At 36.9% G+C, this 26,014-nt stretch overlaps 1 protein-coding gene across 7 annotated transcripts in view; it reads left to right on the forward strand.

Moving 5' to 3' along the window:
- Nucleotides 1-26,014, forward strand: part of parp6a (poly (ADP-ribose) polymerase family, member 6a) — a 72,299-nt gene that overhangs the window by 41,406 nt on the left and 4,879 nt on the right. For 2 of the 7 annotated variants that reach the window (XM_084124165.1, XM_084124164.1), the window contains exons 5-21: nt 1,180-1,240; nt 1,327-1,417; nt 1,501-1,567; nt 2,637-2,786; nt 5,476-5,626; nt 5,957-6,010; nt 9,139-9,234; nt 11,155-11,247; nt 16,150-16,275; nt 17,519-17,584; nt 17,753-17,820; nt 17,907-17,955; nt 18,030-18,142; nt 21,361-21,433; nt 22,960-23,029; nt 25,207-25,286; nt 25,371-25,434. In XM_084124165.1, the coding sequence (XP_083980291.1) occupies nt 1,180-1,240; nt 1,327-1,417; nt 1,501-1,567; nt 2,637-2,786; nt 5,476-5,626; nt 5,957-6,010; nt 9,139-9,234; nt 11,155-11,247; nt 16,150-16,275; nt 17,519-17,584; nt 17,753-17,820; nt 17,907-17,955; nt 18,030-18,142; nt 21,361-21,433; nt 22,960-23,029; nt 25,207-25,286; nt 25,371-25,434 (1,472 nt within the window). Of the gene's footprint in view, nt 1-1,179; nt 1,241-1,326; nt 1,418-1,500; nt 1,568-2,636; nt 2,787-5,475; nt 5,627-5,878; nt 6,011-9,138; nt 9,235-11,154; nt 11,248-16,149; nt 16,276-17,518; nt 17,585-17,752; nt 17,821-17,906; nt 17,956-18,029; nt 18,143-21,360; nt 21,434-22,959; nt 23,030-25,206; nt 25,287-25,370; nt 25,435-26,014 lie in introns of all 7 variants that reach the window. The other 5 variants (XM_084124161.1, XM_084124163.1, XM_084124162.1 and 2 more) reach the window with 5 other exon arrangements.

Consider the following 26,014-nt stretch of genomic DNA (forward strand, 5'->3'; position numbering starts at 1 on the left):
TTTTAGAACTCCCCAATGTAAGTCAATGGAGTTTTTGAATGAGTTTTTTCGAGTTTTGATCGTCATTTTTAGGAAAACCGTAAGTCCGATCAGTCTGAAAAGATATAGCATACCGAGTCAGATCAGTCTGAGTGTCCGAGCCGAGTTTGGAGTATGTAGAGTTAAAGCTCTAGGAGGAGTTTGATATAGATTTTTTTAGGGTCAGAAGAATAATAATAATAAGTTTAAATAGGATTTCAATATGTTGGCTTTCTCAAGCCAACTTAATAAGTTTAAATAGGATTTCAATATGTTGGCTCTCTCAAGCCAACTTAATAATAATAAGTTTAAATAGGATTTCAATATGTTGGCTCTCTCAAGCCAACTTAATAATAAGTTTAAATAGGATTTCAATATGTTGGCTTTCTCAAGCCAACTTAATAATAAGTTTAAATAGGATTTCAATATGTTGGCTCTCTCAAGCCAACTTAATAATAAGTTTAAATAGGATTTCAATATGTTGGCTCTCTCAAGCCAACTTAATAATAAGTTTAAATAGGATTTCAGTAAATTGGCTCTCCAAGCCAACTTAATAAGTTTAAGTACAATATCACTAAGTTGGCTCTCTCAAGCCAACTTAATAAAGCAACAAAATACAGCTTTAACAAAGAAGAACCTATATTTAATTTCTACAGTGAACAAATAGTGTTATTTTACATTTAGGCTTAATTATTAATTTCTGTACCTGAACACTACTGTTAGACTTTGTAACTTTGTTATTTAGTATTAATCTCTGCTTGTAATTTGTGTATTTGTTCTTATTTTATTACTGACTGTTCACTTGTCTCTAATAATATTTGAACTTTATCAGCTAGTCATTTTTGCTGTGGTATCGAAGTAATAAATGAAAAGCAAAGTTATATTTACAAGTTACATAAATATATATATTTTTTTTTTTTTTTTTTTGCTGATTCGAAAAATGATCCGGGATCCGTCGCTCAAAAACCGTAAATGATCCGAACCGTCATTTGCGTTATTTACATCATTTTACGTAATTTACGTCATTACATCATTTACGTCATTTTACGTCATTTTACGTCATTACGTCATTTACGTCATTTTACGTCATTTTACGTCATTATGTCATTTACGGTGAGTTTTGTGATCCGCTGCACCACTAGTGTGTTGCTCTTCCCACAGGGAGTACGGCACGATTGACGATGTGGACATCGACCTGCAAATCAACATCAGCTTCTTGGATGTGAGAACACACACTTTTCCCACACAACCTGCTCAACTTTACAAACCGATCTTGTGATGGGAATAAAGTGATTTGTGTGTTTGCAGGAGGAGGTGGCGACCGCGTGGAAGGTGATCCGAACGGAGCCCATCGTCTTACGCCTTCGCTTCTCTCTCTCACAGTACCTGGATGGACCAGGTAAGAAACGTGCACTTCTGTGCATGTGTGTGTGTGTGTGAGACCATACTTACATGACAGACATGTTCGATTGACTCCCGCAGAGCCGTCCGTGGAGGTGTTCCAGCCGTCCAATAAAGAGGGATTCAGTTTGGGCCTTCAACTAAAGAAGTAAGTCAAGATTGACTACGTTTGCATGTGCACCAATAATATGATGATTCCCAATAATCAGAATAAGTTGTTTCCCCCTTTTACATGCAATTTGCATTATTCTGACTATTCTCTAAGAATTTTGATTATTTTTACCACCATTATTCACACACCGCAATGCACAGCACTAATGATGCACACAGATTTGTTCGCCACTAAAATGTCTCTATTTTAATATCTTTAACCATCTCTAGGCTATTCTACATTATATTCATGTTGTGCAACGTTGCCAAGATGAACTCAGTTTCTTCATCAGCCCAGAAATGCTCATGCACACTTTGTTTAGAGTGGAATAGATGCGAATAAAGTGTTTACATGCCTGAAAATCAGAATACACCATGTTTATTAATATGATTATGGTTTCTATGATTATGAGCTTAATTGCATCAATTTGATCGAAGTATTGTGTTTACATAAGGTAAAGTTTAAACACAATTTTGCCCAAAATTTCATTGTAATCGCATTATGAGGATGCAGTGTAAACTGTGTATAATTATTTTGTATATATAAATACACACACATGCATGTATATACAGTATACACATGCAAATATTTCTTATATATTATGAGAATGCAATGTAAACGTAGTAGGGCTGTGAAACGATTAATCACATCCAAAATAAAAGTTTGTGTTTACATAATATATGTGTGTGTACTGTGTATAATTATTTTGTATATATAAATACACATGCATGTACAGTATATATTTAAGAAAAAAAAAAGATTTATATATAAAATATTTACATTTATATATAATATAAATATATATACAGTATACACATGCAAATATTTCTTATATATTGTATATACATGCATGTGTGTATATGATTATACACATTACACACACATATATTATGTAAAAACAAACTTTTATTCTGGATGCGATTAATTGTTTCACAGCCATAAAACATAGTCGTTTCCATTTACAATTATGCATGTGGCAGAGGCTTTTATACAAAGTGAGTGTTGTGACTGATTTAGCATGAACTGTGATGTTTGAAGCCTGAAGCTTGTCTCCTCATGTTCCCAGGATCCTCAGCACGTTCACGTCTCAGCAGTGGAAGCATCTCAGTAACGAGTTCCTCAAAGCCCAGCAGGAGAAACGGCACAGCTGGTTCAAAGCCGGAGGAACCATCAAGAAATTTCGTGCAGGATTGAGTATCTTCTCCCCGATACCCAAGTATGTCCTCAACGTTTGATGTGAAAACACATGTCATATACACTAACAGTCTGAAACAACAGTTCGTGGTTGATGCAACTGAAATAGGGCTCAACAGTGACCGGCTATATATATATATGTGTGACCCTGGATCACGTCACCAGTCACGAGTCAAAAAATTGACCCATGTGACTGGTTTTGTGGTCCAGGGTCCAGTGAGGAAAATAAGTATTTGAACACCCTGCTAAGTTCTCCCACTTAGAAATCATGGAGGGGTCTGAAATTGTCATCGTAGGTGCATGTCCACTGTGAGAGACATAATCTAAAAAAAAAAATACAGAAATCACAATGTATGATTTTTTAACTATTTATTTGTATGATACAGCTGCAAATAAGTATTTGAACACCTGAGAAAATCAATGTTAATATTTGGTACAGTAGCCTTTGTTTGCAATTACAGAGGTCAAACGTTTCCTGTAGTTTTTCACCAGGTTTGCACACACTGCAGGAGGGATTTTGGCCCACTCCTCCACACAGATCTTCTCTAGATCAGTCAGGTTTCTGGGCTGTCGCTGAGAAACACGGAGTTTGAGCTCCCTCCAAAGATTCTCTATTGGGTTTAGGTCTGGAGACTGGCTAGGCCACGCCAGAACCTTGATATGCTTCTTACAGAGCCACTCCTTGGTTATCCTGGCTGTGTGCTTCGGGTCATTGTCATGTTGGAAGACCCAGCCTCGACCCATCTTCTAACTGAGGGAAGGAGGTTGTTCCCCAAAATCTCGCAATACATGGCCCCGGTCATCCTCTCCTTAATACAGTGCAGTCGCCCTGTCCCATGTGCAGAAAAACACCCCCATGCTTCACAGTAGGGATGGTGTTCTTGGGATGGTACTCATCATTCTTCTTCCTCCAAACACGTTTAGTGGAATTATGACCAAAAAGTTCTATTTTGGTCTCATCTGACCACATGACTTTCTCCTATGACTCCTCTGGATCATCCAAATGGTCATTGGCAAACTTAAGACGGGCCTTGACATGTGCTGGTTTAAGCAGGGGAACCTTCCGTGCCATGCATGATTTCAAACCATGACGTCTTAGTGTATTACCAACAGTAACCTTGGAAACGGTGGTCCCAGCTCTTTTCAGGTCATTGACCAGCTCCTCCCGTGTAGTTCTGGGCTGATTTCTCACCTTTCTTAGGATCATTGAGACCCCACGAGGTGAGATCTTGCATGGAGCCCCAGTCCGAGGGAGAATGACAGTCATGTTTAGCTTCTTCCATTTTCTAATGATTGCTCCAACAGTGGACCTTTTTTCACCAAGCTGCTTGGCAATTTCCCCGTAGCCCTTTCCAGCCTTGTGGAGGTGTACAATTTTGTCTCTAGTGTCTTTGGACAGCTCTTTGGTCTTGGCCATGTTAGTAGTTGGATTCTTACTGATTGTATGGGGTGGACAGGTGTCTTTATGCAGCTAACGACCTCAAACAGGTGCATCTAATTTAGGATAATAAATGGAGTGGAGGTGGACATTTTAAAGGCAGACTAACAGGTCTTTGAGGGTCAGAATTCTAGCTGATAGACAGGTGTTCAAATACTTATTTGCAGCTGTATCATACAAATAAATAGTTAAAAAATCATATATTGTGATTTCTGGATTTTTTTTTTTAGATTATGTCTCTCACAGTGGACATGCACCTACGATGACAATTTCAGACCCCTCCATGATTTCTAAGTGGGAGAACTTGCAAAAGCAGGGTGTTCAAATACTTATTTTCCTCACTGTATATAATAAACACAACTAAACACTGTACAGTAACCTACTCGCATATAAAATATATTAATGTTGCATTCACGCCATGGTGAGATTGCCATAATACAATCCTTGGATTCAGAAATTATTAGTTTTTATTAGTCATTGCTTATTATATGTAATCTTGATTATGTAATCAGATTCTAATAATTATATACTTGTAAGTATATTACATTTTAAAATACTAATCAGACTACAGTTACATTTTTATTGATTACATGATTACCTAATATTCACAAAATGGCAGTAAATTATTCAAAATTTATTGTTTCTCACTAATTCTTTTTTTTAAATCTGTAATTACACAAATCAGAGGCCACACAGCATAACAAATTAAACATTTAATCAATTTGTGCTTTATTTTGTTTTATTTTATTTTAAAAAGTTAAATTATTACCTATTCATCAATTTACGAACCACCTGCAGTTTCTTCAAACCCTTCAATGCACTTAATTTTGTTGATGACAAATTTCAACATAATTGTTTTTCCTCCATGTATTTTTATATCACTACAATACATAATTATCTGTGATAAACAAGTTAAGGGTAAAAGTAATAAAGTAATCAAAATTGCCTAAATATGTAATAGATTACGTTACTAACTACAGTTTCGGCATGTAATGTGTATTCAGTAATGAACTAAAATGTAATATTCCCAGCACTGTTCATAGTGACAAAAAATGGATAAATGTGTGTTTGTTGCTGATGACAATAAAATACTTCATTACTTCATAAATTCAGATGCTCTTGAAATGAACACTCCAGGTATCACTGGCTAATCATTAGCATTACAAACAGAATTATGCATTTGACTAGTCAGAAATCATACTTGAGGTAATCCAGGCTGACGTGAGCGCAGCATGAACTCATCCGCTGGCTGTGGCCTCCATCTTGGCTCCAGGTCTCCCAGTTTCCCCCTGATCCAGGACACAGTGTTGAAAGGCAAACTGAGTGTGCCGGAGCTCAGAGTCACGCGGCTCATGAACCGCTCCATCTCCTGTACCATGAAGAACCCCAAGGGCGAGTTGTTCAGCTATCCTCCGAACAGCCAGGTCAGCATCTCGTCTTCCCCGACTGCACGCTTTCCTTTCGAATCACTCTCTTTCCCGCTTCTCCATGACCCCGTGACCCCTCAGTGGCTCATTAGGGACTCCACGTGAGCGATAAAACATGGCTGCAGATTCCTCTCGTAGGATCAATCTCCCATCACAATCCCCAGCCTCTTTGCCCTCCGAAACCCCCCCTCGCCTAACACGGCTGGCTGGCACCTTTCCCATAATGCTTTGTCTCCGTTAACCCATCAGACTGTGGCTGTCCCGGCGGGCAGGGCCCCTGCGCAGATTACCACCCGCCAGCTGATTGAGTTGTTTTTCTCATCCCAGGCGGGCGGACACTGCAAGAACATCCCAACGCTGGAGTACGGCTTCCTCGTGCAGGTACTCGGCACACACACACCAGCCGGCACGCATGACTTCATCGTTTCCCATCATGCTCAGTGTACATCCAAACATTACATTCGTGCATGTCGAGTGCAGCTTCATCGTGAACGTCCTGTAAATCTCATGAAAGGTCATGTGCATGATGATGCCGAGGATTAAAGCACCGACAGAAAATCACAGCTTTAACAGAGAGAAATTCATTAAAACTGTACAGAGCCCTGACTAAAATATATATATCGTGGCCACGAATTTAGAATTTGTACCCTTGACTTCATAATTTGTTCCCTCGTTTAAAGTTGAACTCATTTTGTTCCCTCATTTGATTGAACTAAAACGAGGGACCAAATTATTATATCGTGCAAACTTTAGTAAAACGAGGGAACGAATTATTATATCGTGCAAACTTTAGTAAAACGAGGGAACGAATTATTATATCGTGCAAACTTTAGTAAAACGAGGGAACGAATTATATCGTGCAAACTTTAGTAAAACGAGGGAACGAATTATATCGTGCAAACTTTAGTAAAACGAGGGAACGAATTATATCGTGCAAACTTTAGTAAAACGAGGGAACGAATTATTATATCGTGCAAACTTTAGTAAAACGAGGGAACGAATTATATCGTGCAAACTTTAGTAAAACGAGGGAACGAATTATTATATCATGCAAACTTTAGTGAAACGAGGGAACGAATTATATCGTGCAAACTTTAGTAAAACGAGGGAACGAATTATTATATCATGCAAACTTTAGTAAAACGAGGGAACGAATTATTATATCGTGCAAACTTTAGTAAAACGAGGGAACGAATTATATCGTGCAAACTTTAGTAAAACGAGGGAACGAATTATATCGTGCAAACTTAAAACGAGGGAACGAATTATATCGTGCAAACTTTAGTAAAACGAGGGAACGAATTATTATATCGTGCAAACTTTAGTAAAACGAGGGAACGAATTATATCGTGCAAACTTTAGTAAAACGAGGGAACGAATTATTATATCATGCAAACTTTAGTAAAACGAGGGAACGAATTATTATATTGTGCAAACTTTAGTAAAACGAGGGAACGAATTATACCGTGTTAACTTTAGTAAAACGAGGGAACGAATTATATCATGCAAACTTTAGTAAATCGAGGGAACGAATTATTATATCGTGCAAACTTTAGTAAAACGAGGGAACGAATTATACCGTGTTAACTTTAGTAAAACGAGGGAACTAATTATATCATGCAAACTTTAGTAAAACCAGGGAACGAATTATTATATTGTGCAAACTTTAGTAAAACGAGGGAACGAATTATATCATGCAAACTTTAGTAAAACGAGGGGAACAAAATCGTGCAAACTTTAGTAAAACGAGGGAACGAATTATTATATTGTGCAAACTTTAGTAAAACGAGGGAACTTATTATATGGTGCAAACTAGTAAAACGAGGGAACGGATTATATTGTGCAAACTTTAGTAAAACGAGGGAACGAATTATTATATTGTGCACACAATTTAGTAAAACGAGGGAATAAATTAGTAAACCATGCTGATGTATTAATAAATCATGGAAACAAATTGTTAATTTGTGGCCACAATATACAAATATTTTTCCCACATGTCATGTGCAGGGCTCCGTAAAAATGAAACATTTAAAAAAAATTTTTTTTTTAAAAGCAACAGTCTGCAATACAACTTGAACGTGCATTATTATTGAAGAATTCATCTGGAATCATTTGTTCCGTAAACCATTTCTACATGTGTATACATCTCAAGACATTTTCATTCTCTTAAAGAGATAGTTCACCCTAAAGTGGAAATGCTCTCATCATTTAATCACCCTCATGCCATCACCGATGTACATGACTCTCTTTCTTCAGATAAACACAAACAAAGATTTTTAGGAAAATAATCCATCATCATGATTCATTTTTGGGTGAACTATCCCTTTAAATCTCTTTACGCTACATATAAAGTATTAGTTCATAAGGAGCCTGGTGGAGTGACGTGCAACTGTAATGTTGATAATGAACCTGGAACTACTGTATTTACTGCCGTTCTGTTGATACAGCAACCAGGTTCAAGAGGTCATGCTATAGAGTGAAGAAGAGTAACGGCTAAAGCATTCACAATATAGCATTATATAACAGGAACCGTATTGCTTCAATAACGGCACAGCTAAATTTAGATCTCATTCACATTCATTCAGATGTGATTGTGTGAAACACTTTTATTCATCACGAATGCATAACATTGATCAAAAGTGACAGAACCACAAAAATATGAAGTAGATCAACTGTTTTCAACACTGATAATAATCATAAATGTTTCTTGAGCATCAAATCATCATATTAGAGTGATTTCTGAAGGATCATGTGACACTGAAGACTGGAGTAATGATGCTGAAAATTCAGCTTTGATCACAGGAATAAATTACACTTTACTATATATTCACATAGAAAACAGATGATTTACACTGTAATAATATATCACATTTTTACTGTATTTTTGATTATATTAACACAGATTTGGTGAGCAGAAGAGACTTCTTAACAAATCTTACCGACTCCAAACTGTTGAACGGTACTGTGTGTTTTGTGTATTTTAGCACAGCTGGAACACTGGTTGCTTGGGTATTCTGGGTGGTTGCTAGGCGGTTGCTAGGGTGTTCTGGGTGGTTGCTAGGGCGTTGTTAGGCAGGTGCTAGGGTGTTCTGGGTAGTTGCTAGGGTATTTTTGGTAGTTACTATATCGTTTCTAGACGTTGCTAGGGTGTTCAGGGTGGTTGCTAAGGTATTTTTGGTGGTTGCTATGGTGTTACTAGGTGGTTGGTAGTTGTCAAAGATGGTTACTATGGAGTTTTTATAGAGTTCTTAAAATCTTTAATAACGAGTGACTAATTAATGATAATTAACAAGAAATTATTACATCAAACAATTCAAGAATGCAGCAGTATATAAATGCATGTGTCCTAATGCAGTTTCCAGTTAGTTTGTTTCGCTCATGAGCGCAGTCATCCAGCCATGTGACACAGCAGACGCACGACGCTCCATTATCCCCCTGGATCTTCCTCTGCCGGTGGATCACATCCGCTCCGCGCTTCCTCTGACTGTCTCCTCTCTTCTCTCTGTAAGATAATGAAGTACTCTGAGCAGCGGATCCCCACGCTGAACGAATACTGTGTGGTCTGTGACGAGCAGCACGTCTTTCAGAACGGGTCCATGCTGAAGGTGAATATAACTGCAGGAAATCATGTTATTTATTATAGTATAGTATTTATTTTACTCAGTCTTGTTTTCCAGTACAAACATTTCAGAGCAAACAAAAATGCTTCCAAATTGAACTCCAAATCAAAGACCCTTAGGGAATTTTTTTTTAATTATATATATAGATATATTTTCTGTATAGATTTCACTCATTTTTTTTAATGAACATTTTTTTTTCCCCTAAGGGTCTTTGATTTGGAGTTCGTTCTCAATATTTGTGCCATTTTCTATGGAAGCTTGTTTCCGCCACAGAGTGAAAAATAAAAAAGGTAATTGCGACTTTTTAATCTCACAATTCTGACTTTTTTACTCACAATTGCGAGTTTACATCTCACAATTCTGACTTTTTATCTCAGAATTACGTGATATAAAGTCGCAATTGCGTGTTATAAAGTCAGAATTATGAGATATAAACTCGCAATTGCGAGAAATATACTTGAAATTCTGAATTTTTTTCTCAGAATTGGATGTTTATATCTCGCAATTCTGACTTTATAATACGCAATTGCGAGATATAAAGTCAGAATTGCATGATGTAAAGTCGCAATTGCGTGTTATAAAGTCAGAATTGTGAGATAGAAACTATTCTGAGGTAAAAAAAAAAAAGTCTGTCTTTTTTTTCCTTAGAATTGGACTTTATATCTCACAATTGTGAGTTTATATCTCACAATTCTGAGAAATAAAGTCAGAATTGTGTGATATAAAGTCAGAATTGAGATATAAAGTCAGAATTGCGAGATATAAACTCGCAATTATGTGTTATAAAGTCAGAATTGCGTGATATAAAGTCAGAATTGTGAGATATAAAGTCAGAATTGTGAGATATAAAGTCAGAATTGTGTGATATAAAGTCAGAATTGTGAGATATAAAGTCAGAATTGTGAGATATAAAGTCAGAATTGTGAGATATAAAGTCAGAATTGTGAGATATAAAGTCAGAATTGTGAGATATAAAGTCAGAATTGTGTGATATAAAGTCAGAATTGTGAGATATAAAGTCAGAATTGTGAGATATAAAGTCAGAATTGTGAGATATAAAGTCAGAATTGTGAGATATAAAGTCAGAATTGTGAGATATAGTCAGAATTGTGAGATATAAAGTCAGAATTGTGAGATATAAAGTCAGAATTGTGAGATATAAAGTCAGAATATAAAGTCAGAATTGTGAGATATAAAGTCAGAATTGTGAGATATAAAGTCAGAATTGTGAGATATAAAGTCAGAATTGTGAGATATAGTCAGAATTGTGAGATATAAAGTCAGAATTGTGAGATATAAAGTCATAATTGTGAGATATAAAGTCAGAATTGTGAGATATAAAGTCAGAATTGCGTGATATAAAGTCAGAATTGTGAGATATAAAGTCAGAATTGCGTGATATAAAGTCAGAATTGTGAGATATAAAGTCAGAATTGTGAGATATAAAGTCAGAATTGTGTGATATAAAGTCAGAATTGTGAGATATAAAGTCAGAATTGTGAGATATAAACTCGCAATTGTGAGATAAAAAGTCGCAATTATCTTTTAAAATGTTTTATTCTGTGGCGGAAACAAACTTCCATAATTTTCTGTATACAGTGGTGATTTTCATTTTAGTTGATTCTCTACTTTTTTGTGTCAATTATTTTCTGTGAAGAATTCTGTTATTATATTTCTGTTTCTTCTGAAGGTGAGCGTCAAGCTTTAGATTGTCAGAGCAAATCCCCCAAAAATACAAAATATTAAATAAAAAACATTATCGAACTAAAATATAGTACCTGAATTTCACTGAAATAAAAAATAAAAAATTGTCATTTTGAGTGTCACGCGCAGAGCACCAGAAATCAAGATGCATGTACTTGAGAAGTGTTTTTATGGCTCATGATTGGTTGTTTTTCCCGCCAGCCCGCGGTGTGCACGCGAGAGCTGTGTGTGTTCTCGTTCTACACACTGGGTGTGATGTCCGGAGCGGCGGAGGAGGTTGCCACTGGCGCTGAGGTGTGTGTTTCATTTATCTGTTTCTTGTTGAGGTTTCTCTAGATCCACGGTTGTCAAACTGGGGTACGTGGACTGATTTCAGGGGGTACGTGAAAAAAGATCTAAGTCATATGCCTTTTCAAACGTTTTCTCTGTCCCACGGTGGTAACTTCTTAAGCCATCCTTAAAAATATTTTGGTTTGCCGTAACAGCCAAAAAGAAGAAGAAAAAAAAGGATCGGTAGGTCGGACTATATATTTTTTTCAAGATTCAATGTAAAAAAAAAAAAGTACAATTTTGGTCATGGTGATTACGTAGGTATGAATTTAAACAAATTTGCATATCGGGGCTTCACTGACAGAATTTCGTGCCAAGTTAAAGAGGTGTCGAGAAAAAAAAAAGAGAGATTTTGATTAAAAAACCAAAAAACATGTATATTTATATATTCAATAACAATTAGAAAACCTGTATAAACTGGAACCAAAAGAATAATATTAACTATTGACCGGTGGTGACGTGTTCATGTGTAAGGGTGGCGCTGCCAATAATGCACCTAAAAGCTGTCACAAAGAACTGGGAAAAGTAATGATTATTAATATGTCAAATATATCAAGGAGACATTTCAATTGTTTACAAGTGTATAATTGAATAAATAAACAAATAAACAAGTGTTTTCTGTGTCAAAGATGAAGTTGACTATGCTGACTCGCGATCTTCGCAGCAGTGAACGTGCCAGAGAGAGATGCACATTTCATAGCCTACGGATTACATAAGCAGAGAGCAGTCTGTTTTCTTTCGTTTTGTTACACGTTTAAGTACACATTTCATGCTTTCTATATATATATCTCTCAGGTCTGTGAGGCAAGTAGCTTATACGCTGAGTTTCGGTTCATTTAAGAGACGATCTCCAGTTCACGTGCCGGCGACTCCGTGTCCTGATTTATTGCCTGCTAGGCTATATTTTCTTCTTATTTATTAAATCCAGGAAATTGGTTGATGAAACATTGATTAAAATTAAGATACAATTAATACAAAACGAAATTCACTTTAAAGAAAGGTTTTCTACAAAAACAAACTCAATGAAGCGGTCAAAATCATGTCTGCCCACTCCATTTGTCTCTCGATATTTTCGGGATCAACTTATTCATGCTTTTCACTTTTCATATAATCAACATAAAATAAAATAAATATATATTATTTTATTTAAACATGAATATGAAACTAAATCGTTTTTTAATGACTGGGCTACAACGCCTACAGGCCACAGAGAAATTTAATGTCGGAGCGTCTTACCGGTGAGCATGTGGGGGGAGAGATACGATTTTCGATCAATCATCGAATATTATTTTGCTTGATATTCCAATTCTTAATATTTGGTGTATTAAATGCCTGTTTGAGATCTCTGTGAAAGTTTTAAAGCAGTCTTGTAGTGCCGCTTTCAGAGCGGTCACGTCCGTATAGCTATTGTTTGTTCCTCATAAATGCGAACAAAATAAAATGAATATATTATGTTCTGTGGAGAGCCAACCCTTCTTCATCCGGTGGGTATATTACTTTAGGTTTGCCAGTGTAATTCATAGAATTACTACTAAAACATATTCTACGACCTAAAAGTTAAAGATTTTTTGTGTCAAGTCTGGACCGTAACGCAAGTGTTCCCTCTTCTCATATTAAATATAAAACGCATGTGTATACTGATATTTTTCTAACGTCTGGACTCCTTTATTAAGGGAGTATGGATGTATAAACAGACGTTTCAATAAAGTAGTATTAAACGCATTTTCTGATGAACGCATTTTTCTCCATGAGTGTCACGATTTCGGTTTCATTTCGCATATAGGCCTTTCCTACAATCATAGATGACGCCACGGGTTTTTTATTTATTTATTTTTTAATTTAAAAAAGAGCCTAGCCTACGTTTGTATGTAGGAGTATGGGCAATTTATATTGACAATACTTACTAAAATATAATTAATATCATTTTATTGCATTTGTATTAGTTGTTTGAAGAGTAAAAAAAAAAAATCATTATATTCAGCACATTTGTATCATATGTTGACTTTTGATGAGATTTGTATCATATGTTTATGATTCTATTCACTATTCTCGACAAAATTGATAAAAATAAATATTAATAAAAAAATTAAAAAAACTTGTTAACAATTGGTGGTGTTGGGGGTACTCCAAAGATGTATAATGTCTCAGGGGGTACATGCCTGTTAAAAGTTTGGGAACCACTGCTCTAGATGATATTAGATAGTGGTGCAAAACTCACGGTTCGGCTCATTTATGGTTTTTGAGCCACGGATCGGATCATTTTTCGGATCAGCAAAAAACATATATAAATATATAAAACTAATATACATATATATATACAGTGAGGAAAATAAGTATTTGAACACCCTGCTATTTTGCAAGTTCTCCCACTTAGAAATCATGGAGGGGTCTGAAATTGTCATCGTAGGTGCATGTCCACTGTGAGAGGCATAATCTAAAAAAGAAATCCAGAAATCACAATGTATGATTTTTTAACTATTTATTTGTATGATACAGCTGCAAATAAGTATTTGAACACCTGAGAAAATCAATGTTAATATTTGGTACAGTAGCCTTTGTTTGCAATTACAGAGGTCAAACGTTTCCTGTAGTTTTTCACCAGGTTTGCACACACTGCAGGAGGGATTTTGGCCCACTCCTCCACACAGATCTTCTCTAGATCAGTCAGGTTTCTGGGCTGTCGCTGAGAAACACGGAGTTTGAGCTCCCTCCAAAGATTCTCTATTGGGTTTAGGTCTGGAGACTGGCTAGGCCACGCCAGAACCTTGATATGCTTCTTACAGAGCCACTCCTTGGTTATCCTGGCTGTGTGCTTCGGGTCATTGTCATGTCGGAAGACCCAGCCTCGACCCATCTTCAATGCTCTAACTGAGGGAAGGAGGTTGTTCCCCAAAATCTCGCAATACATGGCCCCGGTCATCCTCTCCTTAATACAGTGCAGTCGCCCTGTCCCATGTGCAGAAAAACACCCCCAAAGCATGATGCTACCACCCCCATGCTTCACAGTAGGGATGGTGTTCTTGTGATGGTACTCATCATTCTTCTTCCTCCAAACACGTTTAGTGGAATTATGACCAAAAAGTTCTATTTTGGTCTCATCTGACCACATGACTTTCTCCCATGACTCCTCTGGATCATCCAAATGGTCATTGGCAAACTTAAGACGGGCCTTGACATGTGCTGGTTTAAGCAGGGGAACCTTCCGTGCCATGCATGATTTCAAACCATGACGTCTTAGTGTATTACCAACAGTAACCTTGGAAACGGTGGTCCCAGCTCTTTTCAGGTCATTGACCAGCTCCTCCCGTGTAGTTCTGGGCTGATTTCTCACCTTTCTTAGGATCATTGAGACCCCACAAGGTGAGATCTTGCATGGAGCCCCAGTCCGAGGGAGATTGACAGTCATGTTTAGCTTCTTCCATTTTCTAATGATTGCTCCAACAGTGGACCTTTTTTCACCAAGCTGCTTGGCAATTTTCCCATAGCCCTTTCCAGCCTTGTGGAGGTGTACAATTTTGTCTCTAGTGTCTTTGGACAGCTCTTTGGTCTGGCCATGTTAGTAGTTGGATTCTTACTGATTGTATGGGGTGGACAGGTGTCTTTATGCAGCTAACGACCTCAAACAGGTGCATCTAATTTAGGATAATAAAATGGAGTGGAGGTGGACATTTTAAAGGCAGACTAACAGGTCTTTGAGGGTCAGAATTCTAGCTGATAGACAGGTGTACAAATACTTATTTGCAGCTGTATCATACAAATAAATAGTTAAAAAATCATATATTGTGATTTCTGGATTTTTTCTTTTAGATTATGTCTCTCACAGTGGACATGCACCTACGATGACAATTTCAGACCCCTCCATGATTTCCAAGTGGGAGAACTTGCAAAATAGCAGGGTGTTCAAATACTTATTTTCCTCACTGTACATATTGGGGGGGGGGGGGGGGGGGGGGGTAAAGTTAAATGTAACTTTGCTTTTCATTTATTGCTTAAAGCTCACTTGAAGTTCTTCGATACCACAGCAAAAACTGCTAGTCTAACTGAGGTCAAATATTATTAGAGACAAGTGAACAGTCAGTAATAAAAAAAGACCAAATACACAAATTACAAGCAGAGATGAATACTAAATAACAAAGTTACAAAGTTTAACAGTAGTGTTCAGGTACAGAAATTAATAATTAAGCCTAAATGTAAAATAACACTATTTGTTCACTGTAGAAATTAAATATAGGTTCTTCTTTGTTAAAGCTGTATTTTGTTGCTTTATTAACATTAATGACACAGACGACAGCAGGAATATTAGGCTACTGTCACTTTAAGACCGACAAAACTGACAAACATCCAGTTTCTTTCTCAACTGTTCACTGATGACATAACTGAGAGAAAACTTGCGAGACGGGCATTTAGACATCATTTTGTGTGCATGTGTCTGTTCAACGGCAAGAAAACGCAAAAGAGGAATCAATTCGGTGTTCGAGTGCCTCTCTCTCTCTCTATCTCTCTCTCTCTCTTTCTCCCTCCCTCTATCTCTCTCTCTCTCTCTCTCTCTCTCTCTCTCTCTATCTCTCTCTCTCTCTCTCTCTATCTATCTCTCTCTCTCTCTCTCTCTCTATCGCTCTCTCTCTCTCTCTCTCTCTCTCTCTCTCTCAGATAACGTGCAAGTCCCGATTTCCGGCTCTTCTTCCACGTTTAAAATAGTTTAAATGTGTAAATTGGCAAAACAAAACGCGTCCAAATGATAAACTTACACTCTATGATGGTTAAATTTAGCAGTTAATCCGCGGATCACGTGCGTGCCGAAGCGTGAGGCCTGATCCGTACGGATCTCGATCCGCTGCTCCTCTAATATCAGCTGTGTGTGTTCAGGTGGTGGACCTGCTGGTGGCCATGTGTCGAGCCGCCCTCGAGTCGCCCCGGAAGAGCATCATCTTTGAGCCGTACCCGTCCGTGGTCGACCCCAACGACCCCAAAACACTCGCCTTCAACCCCAAGGTGACCGTCTCTGCTCACACTCACATCAGCTGTTGGTCATTCTGTGAATTACTTTACAGTAAGGTTCATTAGTTAACTTCATTAGTTAGCATGAACTAATAATGAACTGCACTTACACAGCATTTATTGATCTTTGTTAAGGTTAATTTCAACATTTACTAATACTTTATTAAAATCTTGTTAACATTAGTTAATGCACTGTGAACTAACATGAACAAACAATGAATAAAAAAATGTATTTTTATTAACTAATATTAAAAAAGATTAATAAGTACAGTAACAAATGTATTGCTCATGGTTAGTTCATGTTGGTTAATACATTAATGTTAACTAATGAACCTTATTGTAAAGTGGCAAACAATTTTCTAATATTCTATGAATATAAGAAAATGCAAACATATAGAACATATTAAATTTCTTCCACAATTTTTTATCATTCATTGATAAACAAAATAATAATACAGCAAATTTCATTTTGTCTCTTATTCAGTATTAAAAAATTGTTTGCCACCACATACCGAAAGCATCATAAGCTGGCCGCATGTTCACAGTGTACTGGTGTCTTATTTTGCATTTAGTTTTTGTCTTTTTCAGTACAAAAGAGTCAGAGATCAAGTCTTGTTTTCCGATAAAAATGGTTAAAAATTAAATTGGTTTCAAGAGAACAAGAGAAATATCTGTGCTTGGGGTGAGAACACTAGTCTTGTTTTTCTGACCCCACAGACAGATTTTTATCTCGCTTAGTTTTAATGCATTTTTAATATCTGAAGATATTTTGCCTCTTAAGTAAATCCGTCTTTATTCAAAAATGCAGGACAAAATACAAAATAAGACAAAAATATTAAGAAAATATTTTTTGTTTACAATTAAATTATTAAAAAACTTTACGTTTAACCAGCATCAAATCTCTCCTTTCTTGTGTGTGCGTCTGTGTCTGTGTGTGTGTGTGTGTGCGTGTGTGTGTGCGTGTCTGTCTGTCTGTGTGTGCGTGTGTCTGTCTGTGTGTGTGTGCGTGCTTGTCTGTGTGTGTGTCTGTCTGTCTCTCTGTGTGTGTGTCTGTGTTCGTGTGTGTGTGCGTCTGTGTGTGTGTGTGTGTGTGTGTGTGTGTGTGTGTGTGTGTCTGTGTTCGTGTGTGTGTGCATATGTGTGTCTGTCTGTGTGTGTGTCTGTGTGTGTGTCTGTGTGTGTGTCTGTATGTGTGTGTGTGTGTGTGTGATTACTGTACTGCTCCTGTGCCGAACAGAAGAAGAATTATGAGCGTCTGCAGAAAGCTTTAGACAGTGTGATGTCGATTCGGGAAATGACGCAGGTACAGAAATCATGTTGAACCGAGACGTCTAATAATATTTCATGATTCATCTGGTTTTATTGTGCTTAAATCTCTACAACAAATCTTTTCCACAACGTTATATATATATATGATACTGATAAACGAGTATCAGACGCTGTTTTGCTGTAACTGCACTTGTGTTTTCAGGGCTCGTATCTGGAGATTAAGAAACAGATGGACAAACTGGATCCTCTGGCTCATCCGTTACTGCAGTGGTGAGTTGATCAGACACAGGCGAGGTATTACAGTGATTTTACCACAGTAAGTGTGTTTATTGTGTTCACCTCATCTCTCTCTGCAGGATTATATCCAGTAACCGGTCTCATATTGTGAAGCTGCCGCTCAGTAGGGTAAGGTGAACACTTATGAACAGCTGGCATTGAAAAGCTTGTGTTTGCTCATCCGTGTTTCTGTCTGTCTACAGCAGCTGAAGTTCATGCACACGTCGCATCAGTTCCTGCTGTTGAGCAGTCCGCCGGCCAAAGAAGCTCGCTTTCGCACCGCAAAGAAACTCTACGGCAGCACCTTCGCCTTCCAGTGAGTCCCGGAGGCTGCGTGTACATGCACAGCTTGTGTTTCAGGCGGACTGAAGTCATTACGAACATGAACGCTAAACACGTGATCGGGTTGATGTGCGCGTTTATATGTCGCGAGCTTCAAATCGGGATTGATTTTTAGACATGCGCACTGCAGGAATATACAGAGTTTCCTGGTGTTTGCACATAATAGCCATTCTCCTGCATTGGTTCTTTATTTGTTTTAAACTGCAGACTAAATATCAGGGTTCGTACAAGGGGCTTAAAGTGCTTGAATTTTACTTTTTGAAATGTAAGTCCTGGAAAACCCTTGAAAACAGCAATATTTTTGAAGAGGTACTTGAAAAGTGCTTGAATTATTGAAATACAATATATATATATATATGAAATTAGTGTTTAATTTTTTGGGAAAAAACACACACAATCTTTTCACATAAAATTCACGCTGCTGCCCGTCTGAGATATAGAGCTATTTCGCATGATATTAAGTTTATAAGTATATAATACAACTTTCATTCTTCAGGTCAATCATATATTCATAGAAGTAAAAACAGTTTGAATAAGGAAGGCAATATATTTGTCATAGTATCCTCTCAATGGTTAAGGGGATTTCCCATGCCTGACAGCGCCTGGATCTCGAGGAAGGAATACCATATATATGTCATTTGAGTTAAAAAACAACAACAAATAAAAATAAATAAAGACTAAAACACTTGATAAGTGCTGATTTTAATCCTTAAAGTCCAAAAAAGTAGTGCTTGAAAAGTCCTGGAATTTTATTTTACAGAATCTGTACGAACCCTGAAATATTTATCCATATCTGGTCATAATTTGGAGACGATGAGCATATGAACCGTTGTTCCGCTGCTTATATTTATCACGCAGTAAAAATGCGTCTGTGGATGAGAAACCGGAACAAGGACTGGTGGGACGTCGTCCTGCTCAATTTTAGAATGACGGGACACTCATTTATACGACACTTTATTCAACAGGAAGAACAGCTCGTTCCTCGTGTCATTACGCTATTTCTACATCACTGCACGTGCGCAGCCCTTTCAGTTTCGGTTTTCAATCCGATCCAGTGTTTACATGTTCTCTCGATCGGATTAGAAAAGGAATAAACCACCCCTTTCAATCCGAACGAAATTTCATTCGGATCGAGCTCAATCGGATCGACTAAGGCGTTTTACATGAAGGCTTTTCAGTCCGATTGAGCGTCAATCCGATTACTGATGGATTATTGGTTGCATGTAAACGCAGCCAGTGTCCCGCTGAAGCACACGGACACACGTCACAGAGAATCGGGCACATCAGAGGCGATCACATCACATCAGATCGTCGGCACTCACTGCATGCAACAAACTACAACACTTTCATCATTATGAACCCAACTGTCTTCATTAAAGGCAAGCAGTGCAGTCCAGCAAACTACAGATTTACTGAAGATGGCATGTTGCATCATTGCTGCTTGCAGTATAACCAGGGTTCCCGGTCTTTAAAAAGTCATAAATTCAGGTTTAAGAAAAGTTTTAAAGCCCCCCTGTGCTGTAAATCCAGCTTTTAATGTTGTTTATGTGTCTATGTGGTGTTTTTAATAATGCTTTAAGACAAACCATGTGTAAATTCATAAGTCGACTCCATTGCTGAGTATTTTCTCCTTAAAACTGCAGTGAACCAAAGACAGTCTCAAAAACACGCTTTGAAATCGCTGGTGTTTCTGACGTCACAAACTACCTTGTAACCAATCAGATCAACATGTGATCGTCAACCAGTGGATCTCTGAGTTGAGTGAGTGAGTGGAGGCGGGGCTCATCTGCATATTCATAGAACCGCACATACTAAATGAGGCAAGGGTGTCGAGTTACATTCAAGATATTTTAAGGCATGAATAATTTTTTTTCCAAGTAAAAAACGTATAAATATATAATTTCGATGATCAAATATGAGTTTTAAGGGATACAATGATTGACTACAGGGGGACTTTAACCTTAACTTGTTTATCACACATGTGAACAGGATAATCTTGTATTGTAGTGATATAAAAATACATGGAGAAAAAAATATCATGTTGAAAATTTGTCGTCAACAAAATTAAGTGCATTAAACATTACGTCATGGTTTGAAGAAACTGCAGGTGGTTCGTAAGTTGATGAAAAGGTAATAATTAAACTGAATTCAGAATGGTATCATATTTAAGGCCATAAAAAGGTATAAAAAAAGTCGTAATTCTCATTTAAAGTGGTCTTAAATTTGGTCTTAAAAAGCTTTAAATTTGATGTAATGTAACATTTTAAAGGCAACAACCTTGTTTATTTCTCTCTAATCGTTACTGCCAGAATTAGAAAAACAACAAAAACTTATGTTCATGGCATTTTGCATAAATAGTTAGGATCAACAAATCCCATCTATTGAGAGAGACCTATTTTCCAACATAAACTGAACAGCATGAAAATTAGTTTTAAACACATTGAATGCAGTTTTGGCCTTAGTTTTATTCTCTTATTTGATTGGATTCAACAAGTAAAATCTTGCAATAATGTGAATTTTTTTAATATAATCAGGTTTGATCCGGTTTATTATCAAAAATGTGAGTTTTTGTTCCCTATTCATTTAAATCTGCCAAGAACTAGAGATTTATAAGTCGTTGATCATGTGACTATTTAGAGCACAATGAAATGTTCCTGACAGACCACCGGTAAATAACATCAGGAGGATTGAAAATAATAACAGGTTTATTTTGGGTGCAGACTTTATATACATTTGATTCTAATCCAGGTGGTCTAAATATAAAAATGCCAGGACAGCGCTTCAGTTATTTTGGGTGCTATTTCTGTGCTTTTTTGAGTTATTTCAGTCGACACATTTTCACTTTTATAAAAGTCTTCCAAAAACAGCCGACAAAAGACTAGCGTAACTCTTTCAAGCTGCAGAAATATCTCCAGACGGCTGGTTAAAAATACGCCTGTGCCAGATTTATCAAACCTCCGCTGATGTTGCATCATCATGTACAGATCATCAGAATTTTTTGGCACATTTATAAAACTAAATTGACATTTTCTGAAATGTGAGTGGTGCAAAACTCACAACTATGACAGGGTTGCTTGTAGATCTGGACTCTGTTATATTGTAGTCTGTGGGACTTTATCATCCGCCTCAAAATTAATATTGAGCATCATAACATTTACTTACTGCTATATATCTCTCACTCTCTCTCTCTAGTGGTTCCCATATTGAGAACTGGCACTCGGTTCTGAGAAACGGACTGGTCAATGCCTCTTATACTAAACTGCAGGTATGTAAATTACATCAGTCAGCTGATCTCAGACTCGTCTCCTGATTGGACAGTTCATGTCCAGACTGCGTCATCAGCCACAGTTCTACTTCCTTTATTAAAGAATAGATGGTGTGTGATTAATATTAACATTTGAAACATTAATCTACTACATTGTTTCAGTCTTAAAGAGTAGTAAGTGAAACCAGTACAAACATCTAAACATTCTAAATCAAGATACATTTACACTTGAGAAGCAAAACGACGTGAGTTAAGAAGTCTTGTTTTCTGAGACACTGATCAAAATTAAGTGACTTAACTTGAACTTTATTTCAGACACATGTGCCCATATCAGAAAAAAAAAAAAAACTTTGTTTAAAACAAGAAATATATCTGTCAATGAGGTCAGAAAAATAAGTGCTAAATAAAAAATGCTTTTCTTACTTAGTATTTTTGTCTTGTTTCCAGTCGAAGTATCTAAAAATTCTTAAATCAAGAAGCATTTACTAGATAAGTAAAATGACAAGAAATTACAATGTTTCTTAACCCACTGGCAGAAAATTTACCTTGTTTTAAGCAAAAACTCATTTAATTTAGATTTTTTTATTATTATTATTATCAGAAAACAAGATATAATTTATTATGTCATTTTACTCATCTAGTAAATGCTTCTTAACTTAAGAATTTTTAGATATTTGGACTGGAAACAAGACAAAAATCCTAAGTAAAAAGCATTTTTTGCAGTGTACATATTACAGTACGTTTATATTTTTCTTATTTTAAGCAAGAAGCCATTTACATTTGATACGTTTTTCATAAAACAAGACTTCTTTTTGCTGTCATTTTGCATCATGATTCAAGAAACAATTGAAAACAAGACAAAAATACCAAGAAAGAACATATTTAATAAATTATTTTGCATTTTTAATCCAATTTAGTGTATAATTGTGTGAACTTTTAGAAATGTAAGGTCAGATTGAGCGTATTGCACTGTGAGATACACAACATTATGTAAGTATTGTATTCCTTAACATGAATGAAGATGAATATGAGTCGGTTTTCTTTGCGTTTCACTGAAGACTTTGAGATCAGTGTGAGCGTGGTGTTTTAATGAGGTTTGTGTTCAACAGTGTTCAACAACAGAATCCTCCTGGAATGATCTGTTGTTATAACATCTGTCCATCCTCAATGCCATGTCAATCATCTCCATGTCTTCTGTTGCTTGTTGACGTCATATTTTTCCCCTTGAAGGACGACCTCAGTCTCACAGCTGTAAACTCTCGTTCATAACACACGTTCATGTATCATTGTCTTCGCTGGAATCCATCATCATCATCATCATCATTCATCTTCTTCCCGAGCATCACTCGTTCCTCATGCTTTACTCCATTTCACATGATGCTTTTCTTTTCATTCTTGGCTGTAATTGGCCAGAAAGCATCACCTCATGCGTCTGTGATGATGTCAGAGTTGTGCGTTTGCTCTCTGTTTAAAACAACAACAATAAAACAACAACTCTCTCCTCCTGTTCTTCTCTTTCATCAAAGCTGCATGGAGCAGCGTATGGGAAGGGCATCTATCTGAGCCCCATATCCAGTATTTCCTTTGGATATTCAGGTACGATCCAAACCTGCGTCTTCCATGTGTCCGCTGTAGATTTGTGTCCGATCTAAAACCACATAACAAACACATCAGTCATTGCTTTCTGATCCATTTGAATGTTTTGTTGTGCATGCTTTGATTTTAATGCAGTCTTTTTGAATCAATAATGTGATTTTTGTTATGGACTGGTTTTGCTTTTCCACACCGCTCAAAATCATTCTCTTCATCAGTATTTGGTCTTGTTTTTCAGTGAAAGTATATTTAAAACTAAATGCATGTACCCGAGAAGCAAATTTGTGCAAGTTACACTGTAATAAAAACATTTTCTTCCTCTGCATTTTAGTCTTGTTTTCCAGTACAAACATCTAAATATTCTTAAATCAAGATGTATTTACTGGAGAAGGAAAATTAAGTTTTGTTTACTGAAAAAAATATCCAAATTAAGTGAGTTTTTGCTTAAAACAAGAAAAATATGTGTTCTTGTTTTAAGCATAGACATAATTTTTGAGACATTTTATTCAGAAATACTTTTGGAGCAAGATCTTTTGTAATTTTGCTTCTCCAGTTTCTTGATTTAAGAACGTTTAGATATTTGTACTGGAAAACAAGGAAGATTTTTATTCAGTGAAAATAATTATTTTTCTCTAATGTTCATTTTTCTTTATTTTTGTTTTGTTTTAAGCCTAATCCACTTTACCGTTTGTTAATTTTCCCCCACGTCAAACAAGGAATAAATAAATTACCAATGGCGTAAGACATTTTTAAGATGACAAAAACAAAACCATCAGATTAATTTTCTATGAGCAAATATTACAGTCTCATGCAATGCTGCTTCTCAAGTAAATGTATTTTGTTTCAAGACTGTTTAGATATTTTTACTGGAAAACAAGACAAAGTCAAATTAAGAAATCCATACTAACAACATGATTTTTGCCGCGCACAAACACATGCCAGTCGTCTCAATCTCACATCTTGCTATCAATGAAAAATCAGCTGTGCACTGGACGCTTAAACCCACTGATCACACTAACGTCATGGACCGGAAGACTGGGTAATCTCAGTAGTAGCTGGATGAATGACTAGACGAAAAAAAACAAAAACAACAACAAAATCCTGCGGGAGGAAAACCAGCGCGCTTCTATCAGAGAAGATCCAGGACAAATCTCTCAAAGAAATAAAGTGTCTAAAATAAGATTTAGAAATGTATACAGAAAACACAAGTTATCTTAGTCAATGTTAAAGCGTAACTCTCGCCAAAATGCAACCTAGTGTCTTTTTGTTAATCTACCCGAGGCAAACTTTGGTTTAAAAGCATAATTAGAATGGAAACGCCACTTTTAAGTTTGACCGTATTTTCGTTTTCGGTCAGATTGCCTTGTGAATGGGAGTGCTTGGGGCACGACTATGATAGCATCAAAATCTCTATTTTTAAAACACTAATGCGGCTCGACACAACATGAAACTGTGCTGGAAGTATCACCAGGGGCTCTACACATGAACTCCAGCATTGAGAACAGTGTGTGTGTACACAGAGTTTACTAAAGAGAAACTCACTGTCTCTGTGTCCGCCGGCATTATGACAGTCAAAAATAGTCGATCTCCGAATGCGAATGAACCGACTCTGAATTTTAGTATTGCTTCTTATATGAGGATCCTTTTTCAAATACAAGGTCAATATTGATTTTCACGAACGACAAAACAACAAATTATCCGTGAATTTATATGGAACTAAGCTTTAGGAGCTTTACTCTGCTCCCTGTTACGGTGCATTCGGAGATCGACTATTTTTGCCTGTCATAATGCCGGCGGACACAGAGACAGTGAGTTTCTCTTTAGTAAACTCTGTGTACACACACACTGTTCTCGATGCTGGAGTTCATGTGTAGAGCCCCTGGTGAGACTTCCAGCACAGTTTCATGTTGTGTCGAGCCTTCTTAGTGTTAAAATAGCGATTTTGATGCTATCATAGTCGTGCCCCATTCACTCTCATTCACAAGGCAATCTGACCGAAAACGAAAATACGGTCAAACTTAAAAGTGGCGTTTCCATTCTAATTATGCTTTTAAACCAAAGTTTGCCTCGAGTAGATTAACTAAAAGACCCTAGGTTGCATTTTGGCGAGAGTTACGCTTTAACACGGGCCAATGTAGTCTCATAGATGTATTATATTTCTGTGTGTGTGTGTGTTTTAGGAATGGGGAAGGGACAGCATCGCATGCCCACCAAAGATGAGCTAGTCCTGCGCTATAACCGGATGAACACGATGCCACAGGTACGACAGTGACGTCTCATGTTTAAACTCCCGCTCATCGTCCCGTCAGAGATATAAACGTGTGTGTTGTTCGTCTTTCCACAGAGTCGCCCGATACAGTCGCGTTTCCTCCAGAGCAGGAATTTAAACTGCATCGCTCTTTGTGAAGGTAAAACATCTGGATCTCACAGTGTTTGTGTCACAGCTGGTTTCAGTAACGAGAGTTAAGGCAGGATCTGTCTCCTTTATTCACACCGTACGGCAGAATAACACAACTAAACATCGATGAGAACCGACTGAGATTGAGGGATATATACTGTATACACACACAGAGTAAGGGGCCGTTTACACGACACCGTTTTCAACTAAAATAGAAAACTTTTTATGATTTTTGACCATTCATTTACACGACAATTGGATGCAAATTATGTAAAACAGGTTTCAAAGTGCAGGTTTTTGAAAATTATACTGTTATCGTCTCCATGTAAACTAGCAAAAACGTGAATTTGTGGAAATTTGTTGTCATGCGTTCAGTCTGTAGGCGCGTAATGCTTCTTTACAAAGTGACATCACCATCTACTGGCCTGGTATGAATAATACAGCGTTTTTAGAGTGAATGGGATCGTTTCAAAAACGTTGAAAACTTTTCTGTTTTTGTACATTGTTGTCCTGTAAACGGACCCTAAAGGGAGGGAGAAAACAAGGAGCAGGTGGGATTAATCAATTAACAAATGAGTAGCTATGGAAAC

Source organism: Abramis brama (genome assembly GCF_963993115.1).
Source record: "Abramis brama genome assembly, chromosome: 9".
NCBI lineage: Eukaryota > Metazoa > Chordata > Actinopteri > Cypriniformes > Leuciscidae > Abramis > Abramis brama.